Source organism: Glycine max, chromosome 14 (genome assembly GCF_000004515.6).
Source record: "Glycine max cultivar Williams 82 chromosome 14, Glycine_max_v4.0, whole genome shotgun sequence".
Classification (NCBI taxonomy): domain Eukaryota; kingdom Viridiplantae; phylum Streptophyta; class Magnoliopsida; order Fabales; family Fabaceae; genus Glycine; species Glycine max.
The window spans coordinates 22,574,191-22,582,707 of record NC_038250.2 but is presented as its reverse complement, the minus strand read 5'-3'; the positions used below and the strand labels follow the sequence as shown (position 1 = coordinate 22,582,707).

Below are 8,517 nucleotides of genomic sequence, written 5' to 3'. Positions count from 1 at the left end.
AAAGTGTTTTAAATGTCTTGGAAGAGGACACATTACTTCTCAATGCCCCACCACAAAAACCATGATTATGAGGGGCCAAGACATTTATAGTAGCCAAGATGAGGCTACTACTTCACCTTCCTCTAGTGAAAGTGAAAAAGCAAAAGGGGAAGAATCTAGTGAAGAAATCTACCCCCAAGAAGAAGGACAACCATTAGTGGTTAAAGAGAAGTGTAAGGAGGTAGGTGTCTCCTCCAAGAGTTTAGCTAAGAAGGAAACTAATTTTACAATAATGACAAACATTAAAGAAACTTTCCCTCTTAGACAACCTCCACATTTTCTCTTTTGTAAAAAGGCACTTGCTAGCATTGCCACACCTCTTGGGCTTGAGTTTATTCCTCAAGTAAAGAAGTTGTTGGATGAGGGTTTGGTTCGCAAGAGCTTAAATCCTTGTGCTTTGTTGGTGCCCAAAATAGGTATTATTAGGTACCAAGTCCCTAAAATAGGTGGTATGATGAATGTTTTGAGTGGTGCAACCCTCTTTTGTAAAATCACTCCAACATAGGGACCTAACATCTTCATGATTTGTGTACATCTTCATGATTTGTGTACATAGGGACCTATTAGGTAGGTTTGTTCTTATTTTTAGTTTTAATACAAACTTAGGTACTCATATAGGACACCTTAGGTTTGTCGTACTTTTTGGTAGGAATCACTACAAGAAAAATGACCTATACCTACAGACAAAAATTGTCACCGTAAATAAAAAATTTGTAGGTAAATGTATTATAGACTTTGTCCTACAGACGTTTCTTCTGTCAACTTTGAGGGGACGTATAATGACGGCTAATTGTCTGTCACTATAGTTTTTACCTACTATATATAGTGTGTAGGTAAAAGTCATTAACTTCTACTTACATTTCCTAACTGGAGGTAAAAGTCTTTAATATGTACCTATCATCTTCAACTGTAAGTAAAAGTCATTAACTTCTACTTACATTTCTTAATTATAGGTAAAAGTCTTTAATATGAACATCACTTGAGACCGCAAGAACCTTCTTTCCCATTAACCGATGCCACAAAACTGCACTGTTTAGAAACAAAGCCAGAACCTAGGATTAGATATGTTCAAACATGATGTAATAATCACCAGAAATCTTCAACTAACCTTCAAGGAAAAAAAAAGTATTTTCTTTTCGTTTGTTGCAATTTTCAATTAGTACATACCTGTAGTAGTCAGGATTGGGAGCAAAGTTGGTGGTATTGAGAAGGCCATAGTTCCCTCCAATTAAAGTCTGCCTGCAATAGACTTTAGTGCTGTAGCAGGAAGCTATTCCAAGTTGATCTAAGTACCTGAGCCATTTAAATTTCAAAACTTACAATAAATCACAACCAATTTAAAAGAGAACCAATTTTATATTTAGCAACATGTTTTGCTAAATATAACAGAAAAAACATCATAATCCATCCTTTAGAAATTAAAAAAGAACAAAAAATGATGGAAGGATTGGACAACCAATTTTACCCACCAAAAGCTGTTTAGAAATTTGTTAGAAACATGATTGTCACCACTGTTCAAATGTACTATTTTGCTAGTGGCAAGTCCTTCTTAAACCTATACAAATATATATAGGCATGATTTTATTTTTATATACTTCATTTTTAAAAAAAAATATTTGAAAAAACTATGCACACATACATCAGTATATCATTGAAACAATACTGATTAGGCAGTCCATGCGACATAAGTAGGCAGCTGTCACAAAGAAGAGAAATATTCTTATACACATTGCTTTTTCTTTACCTTTGATATGAAAAAAATCCAATGTCATGTGATTCTCAAAGCTTTTTCGTATTCTTGTCCATTTTTTCCCATCCTATCATTGGTTTGTGTCCAATTTTCTACTTCTAGCTTTGCGGCATCCAATTCCACCGTTTCTTGGTAAAAGTTGCCTACCCTCATCTTTTCTCAGCTAGCTAAACCAGCCACTCTCTTGAATTCAAGCAGCAAATTTTTCTCTCATTTTTTTTGTTTTTTTTTCTGTTTCTAGATTCCATTGACACGGTCCTTTTCAAACATGATGAAGTAGACCAGACATACACATGATTAGCTCAGAAAACTTGGAATGGAATCTACAGAAAAGTTACTTGTGGCCTTGTAGTATAACTTACTAGAGCATGTTTGGATTAAATATTTTTTCTAACACTTTAGTTTGATTTATGGAAAAGGAACTGATAGAATTAATGTTCAAATATCTTTAGTAATTTAGATTATAATCTTTAATATAATTTTAACATAATTTAATTTCTGTACATTGTAAATATAAAAATCTTTCTACTATCAATTAATTAGAGATACTGTAGATAGTATGGCTTTTAAAGTAATTACTTTTAAAGTAACTAAACTTATCATATATGTATGGTAATTAGTAATTAGATGATAGAGTAAAATTCTTTTAACCATACACTATTTACTCATTTTAAAGAGGGAAACAATTTTTTTTATAATAAGTAAAATTTTAAATACAAAATCAACTATTACAAGTAACTTGATACTATTTTTCTAATCTTTTTATTAAAAAAATAAACAATTTTTTTAGACAATTCAAACAAACTATATCTTATAATCACTTTTCAGCTAACTTGATACGTTCATTCCAATACTCAATTACAGCAAGTGATTTGGTGAACTTATTGCTCTTTCCTCTGCTAAAGTGCTTATATAAATAACTCACACTACAGAGGCTATTATTATATTATATCAACAATGGAAGTATATAAACTGCACATCATTAGAATAAGCAATTAAATTGAAAGAGTAATTCCAAATTGAGGTCGAGGAAATAACTCAGACTGCAAGTACTGACCATCATGCACCAATGAAGGGATGTCCTGTAGCATGTATTCTCAAATGAAACATTTAAACAGAAACAGGTACTTCCTTCAGCAGCTATCAGAATTAAAAATGTGACTCGAGCAAATGAAAGTTATTACTTTTTTATAGTACCCAAATTAAATACCTCATTTTATTTTTCATACTTTTGCTTTGGCTCAAAGGAAGAGGGGATGAGAGAGGTGGTGAACAATGAATAACATTACTTGATTGCCTTGGCAAGGAAAGGATGAGACAAGTCCTGAAAAATCCATCCACATTAAAGTGAACAATGAATAAAATTACTTGATTGCTTGCCAAGGTTCTAAATAGGGGATTGGGAGTGGAAGGGAAACATAAATTCGAAAAAGTGTTCATTTCAATTTCTATACAAATGCATTCCATAACACTCATAACTATTTACAAAAATAATAATACTCATAATTATTTACAGAAATTAGACTATCATAAATTTGAATATTATGATAGTCTAATTTTCCCGAAATGGAAAATAATAATACTCATAACTATTTACAAAAAAATAAAATGAAATGAATATTATGATCCCTCATATTGATAATTTCAAAACATAAGTTAGCACTAGTTAGTTGATGGTAATAGTGAAGAGCAACATTTGTGTCCCTATCATGATCAATAGTGTCCAAAACAACTTTATTATACCAAAAGGCAACAACAAAAATTGAGAACTGCTTCTCAAGATTTTGAGCATTGCAAAAGCACTTTCAAAGTCAGAATTCTTATTATTATGCTCACAATAACTTTTATATAAAAGTTTCAAATTGAGAAGTCATTATGACCACCAAACTTTAATTGATAAATTGGAACCTCCATCAACCTACCACAAACCAGTAAGAATTCAATCAAAATCAGTACCACAACAAGAAAACTCAACCAAACTATTTACGAAATCAAAAGCTATGTATTAAGCTATTCATTAACCTGCGGTATAGTTAAAGTAAATATATTCGGGATGAGTAACCCTTCATTTTGAGGTGGCGCGGAATTTTGGTTCCCATTCTCATCTTCCATGACAACCAGTTGAGTAGAATATGATTTTCTAGAAACGTTGACCTCAACACCTAGAATTGAACCCTGTGAAATTAAATCTGCAACACACGAGCAGCAAAATGATCAGGATAGTGTAATACCCTCACATTCTCATGAATTTTTAACAGTATTCTCATACTGTACAAGTTGTTGATTTTTAAAGCTAGAGAAACCTCCTTGTAGAGAAGCACATAGATCTGTTGGATCATTTAATGGCATAAGCATTGTTCTCTTTATTGTAAATCAATCTTATAAAAAATTAAATCTTCTAAGATGAACACAAACAAGCTTGAATGTATTGATGAGAATAGTAGGCATACTTGAACCCCTTGGTTAGCCTTTTCTTCTAGTAATGAATCTAACCGAGAGGTAGAAAAGCTATCAAAAGGCCGTCTCAGATATAGCTCTGGGCACAACCACCAACCCGTAATGAAGATCTGCAGCCAATTTGCATTCTCTTATTATTAAAATTGAATTAGGAAACCAATATATATATGTGTGTGTGTGTATAAATTATTGGTGAACAACGGAAATGTGTACCTCTAACTTTGCATCTTGAATTGAAGTAGCAATTGCTTCAAATGTTGCCTGTCCATCTACAAACCATTGGGCTTGGCTCCTATCTTCAGTCAAACCTCTTATGGGAGCAAAGGAACCAAAGCATTCCATGTAATGGACATTTACAGCCAATTCTTTATAAATGAAAAGGGTAAGATCAGCAATGGAAACTAAAGGTTCTCTGCTGATAAACCTGACCATCTATAAAATTCTATAAAGAATAATGAACAGGGGAAATTAGTGATAGGGATTAAGTGATACTTAAGTTCCATAAAGTTTATAAATCATTGAGAAGTCTGTGGTCGAAGTGTCAGACTAAAAATGTACATTAATTTCAAAAGAAAAAATACAAAAGCAATCAATACAAATAGCTATTTTCCCTGAACAAGACATCAAATGATTTCTTTTTTTTGGGATGAGAAACTTTTGTTAACTTAAATATTATATTTCTTTTTTATATATATTTAATACAAAAAGTTAAACAACATATAAATAATAATTGTTTATATAAATAATTCTTTTTAATTCTAAAGAATTCAAAATCACATAAGATACATCAAAATAATATTTTTTTAAAAGAGGTCATTAATTAACTTCTATTATAGATGCCGAAGGAACTAAAATGACTAATTATGGACTGTTTATTTATTTATTTTCTTTAGCAGGATCATTGACTATTTTTTAATGGAAAAAAGAAGAAGAAGGAAAGTAGAATTAATGCAAACCGTCAAAAATCGCTTTTGTCCTTTAGCTTCTTCCCATTATCCGGAGTCGGAGAGACACCTTATCTTTCGTCATCCCTCACCCATAACACCAACACACCACACAAGAAACCCAACTCCAGCTAACTCCAACCCAACACACCAATCACTCTGCCCTATGATCTTATACATTACTACTATTTTTTAGTATAACTTAAATAAATTGAAAGAAGATATTCAGTGATACAAGTCAGTGATCGAGAGCACTTTGAATTGGCACTACCCTGCAGTAACACAATTTTAGTACAATGTCAACACGAGGAATACAACAATGAATTCAATAAAAGAGGCTTCTTCTTGAATAACAACCAAATAACGCAATGTCATCATGATTCCCTTTTTAATAAGCACAAAGTATGAGAAGGACCAGAGAGAGAGGTGGGTGTGTGAGGGGAGTGATTTGAATTTTCATACAAGTCAAATGCTGGAAGACAAGTTAGGCCTCATTTGAATAAACTTCCCCATAAACACTAGCAAAAAAAAGAATAAAAAAGTAAAATAAATTAAGTTTTTTCCATAAGTTAAAAACCAACTTATGCATCTCAGCTTTTAGAGAAGTTAGATGAAAGCTCCTATAACAGTTAACTGCAAAAGTTCATTTTACTTTGTGGCAGAATCTCGATTCAATTTACCTTTCTTATTTTCTTCTCATATAAATGCTTATGAAGAAATGTATTCAAACAAGACCTGCCTTTATGAGGCAAAAAATAGCAGAAATATTCAATGATAATAAGTTAAAAAAGAATAACTTACTGAAAGGTAAGCATGTAGGAAAAAAACTCAATGTATTAATGAATAAACTATCATATTAAAGGCTACAGTGATGATCAAATAAAAATCTGAACATCATCAAAAGGAATAACAACAAATTGGAATCTGGCAACTTCTTGATAAAGGAACATACATGAAAACGGGACTAGCCCTCCACCAGATGCAACCACTGAATTACAAAAACCTTTAAATTGATATTTTAAACAGTCATCCAATCATAATTTATAATTTATATCAGGTTAAGAATAGTTTAAAGTTTTTGTTCTTTAAATTGACTCAAAAAGAGAAAAATGGGGTAAGAAATCTTTAATACAAATGTAACAGAGATCTTAGGATTCCTAATCTGGTATGGACATCCAGAAGGAATGATGACAGCTTCTCCAACATGTTGCTCAAAAGTCCATGGTTCAATTTCTAGCAACAGCGACAGGTGAGTTAGATTTAGTTATGCAGGATTATAATTATAATATATGATAAAACACGGGTGTACTTACTAAACTCCTCCTTAAGTCTCATCTTGTGAGTATTGTCAAGAAAGAAGCTCTGATCCAGAATTGGATGAACCATCTGCATACGAAAGAGAAAATTAATCATCATCAACTCTGACAAGATCACGTTGTTAAGAAATTGAGCATAATTTATATGTGTGTGGCAGAATTTATGTAATGCGTACCTTGACTCCAAAGAGCTAACGTGGTGCAACCATAGTTAATCCTATTTTACCCTAAAATGACCTCCATAAAATTATAACTCTACTAGCAATGCCTAGTGTCAACAACAACGACTCAAATCCATGTTAAATACCAGGATATTTGGGAGTCAACGTTTTCAAATCAGGTCAATTTTCTAAAATAGAAATAAGACACTATTGACAATAAAGTATAAAAGCATAGAAAAGACAAAATGTATCCTCAAAACAGAAGAGAAAACATAAAAATCTCCAAAACCAAAAGGAAAACCTGACAATACCAAATAGCTGATGAAAAAAGGTTGTGTAGAGTAACAGCACCAAAAACAAGCCAGACTAAAATCTTCCACAAAACCAGATTTAGCAAGCTTGCTCAAAATCAGTATCACCAGAAAACTAACAAAATAAAGAGAAAATTCAAAATGCACCTAAAACATTTCCAAACTAACAGGATAAACAACAAATTGAAATCGTTGCAAGCTAAACACAACTAATTAGCAAGGAAGATCCACATCTTCCAAGAAGAACTTCTCAGAATCACATCGAATTCAGCAATTGACTACGTGCTTCACAAATCACAAGATTCAAATCATCCTACAGATAAAACATAAAACCTTCACCCTCACCACACCTCAAAACAATTTAAAAAAAAAACGGAACACCAATTCAAATTTACCATAGAAAAAAGTCTCAGAATCAGCCAACAGGCCAAACAACTTATCTTTCGGAAAAAGAAAAACAATGAAAACAAGAACGTTATTAAGAAAAAGGACGAAGATTGAAGCAGAAAAGGACAAATTCGTTCTAATTAACAAAAAGAAGAGACAAATTAGTGTTTTCCTCTTCGAATTCAAACCCTAGATTACAGATCCGAAAGTGAAACTGGTTCCGTGGCACTAACCGGTCGAAGAGCTAAGCCGATTTCCGCCGAAGCACGAGAAGAAGAGAAAAAACGGAGTGGCAGGGTTTACACGGAGATTGAAATGGATTTGACTAAAATACCCGGCCCGGTCCATAATCCAAAGGCTTGTGGTCATTTTGTAGTTTGATTTCAGGATAAAATGAATATCATTCCTGAAACTAACAAGAAATTGCCATAAAAAATAATGTTAATCTAAATTAATCCATAAAAATAATGTTAATCTAAATTAAAATTTAATATTACTAATTAATATATTTTATCTTTAAAATTTTAAACAATTATTGACTAAAAATTAATTTAAATTGAATGGTTATTTTTTGAGATTGAGTATTTACTAAAAAAACAAGAGACTAGTATTCAAATTTAAGTAGTCTTAAAGAGTTTTACCTACACTAACAATCGTAGGTATAAGACTTTTGAGGTTATACCTACATCAATCAATTATAGACACATGTTTTATGAAGTTTTATCTACATCACATAGCTGTAGGTATAAGTTTTTTAGAATTTTTCCTACACTGTGCTTGTGTAGGTAGTAATCATTTTGAGTTTTACCTACACTAATCAACCATAGGCACAAGTTTTTTGGAGTTTTACCTACACAATGTAATTGTAGGTAGAAGTCTTTTTTCAGTTTGAATGAATTTACTTACAACAAATAATAGTTGGTACAAATGGTTGAGTTTTATCTATATTAGTGAGTTGTAGGTAAAAGTATTTTTGAGATTTACCTACACTAATTTATGTCTGTAGGAAAAAAACGTCCGTAAGCATAGGTCATTTTTCTTGTAGTGAATAATCAATATGAAAATACAGAAAAAGGTATGTTTTATTGCGTTACTTTTCTTAATTTTTCAAATAGTGATCAAGGGGTTCCCATGAACCCTAAGAGAATAAAG

At 31.9% G+C, this 8,517-nt stretch overlaps 1 protein-coding gene across 2 annotated transcripts; it reads right to left on the bottom strand.

The window, feature by feature from the left end:
• Positions 1 to 828: 828 nt before the first annotated feature.
• On the bottom strand, positions 829 to 3,784 carry LOC102659567 (hyaluronoglucuronidase). 2 transcript variants are annotated; one of them, XR_003264472.2, is made up of 3 exons: positions 1,509 to 2,301; positions 1,207 to 1,332; positions 829 to 1,068 (listed from the first exon to the last, which is right to left on the bottom strand). XR_003264472.2 is itself a non-coding variant. In XM_041009108.1 (3 exons), exons 1-3 carry the CDS (start codon positions 3,263 to 3,265, stop codon positions 987 to 989), a joined length of 474 nt encoding a protein of 157 aa, XP_040865042.1. In that variant the 5' UTR covers positions 3,266 to 3,784; the 3' UTR covers positions 829 to 986. The 2 variants fall into 2 exon arrangements, 1 of the variants encoding a protein (XP_040865042.1); XM_041009108.1 differs by lacking the exon at positions 1,509 to 2,301 and adding an exon at positions 3,000 to 3,784.
• Between the last annotated feature and the right edge of the window lie 4,733 nt (positions 3,785 to 8,517).

What these genes read in the sequence shown, in the direction of transcription:
- LOC102659567 (XM_041009108.1), bottom strand. Translation starts at nt 3,265, where the DNA reads ATGAGTGTTATGGAATGCATTTGTATAGAAATTGAAATGAACACTTTT. An exon ending in AGTATGAAAAATAAAATGAG is followed by an intron (nt 1,333 to 2,999) that starts GTATTTAATTTG and finishes TAAATGGCTCAG; the next exon opens with GTACTTAGATCAACTTGGAA. An exon ending in CCCAATCCTGACTACTACAG is followed by an intron (nt 1,069 to 1,206) that starts GTATGTACTAAT and finishes GTTTCTAAACAG; the next exon opens with TGCAGTTTTGTGGCATCGGT.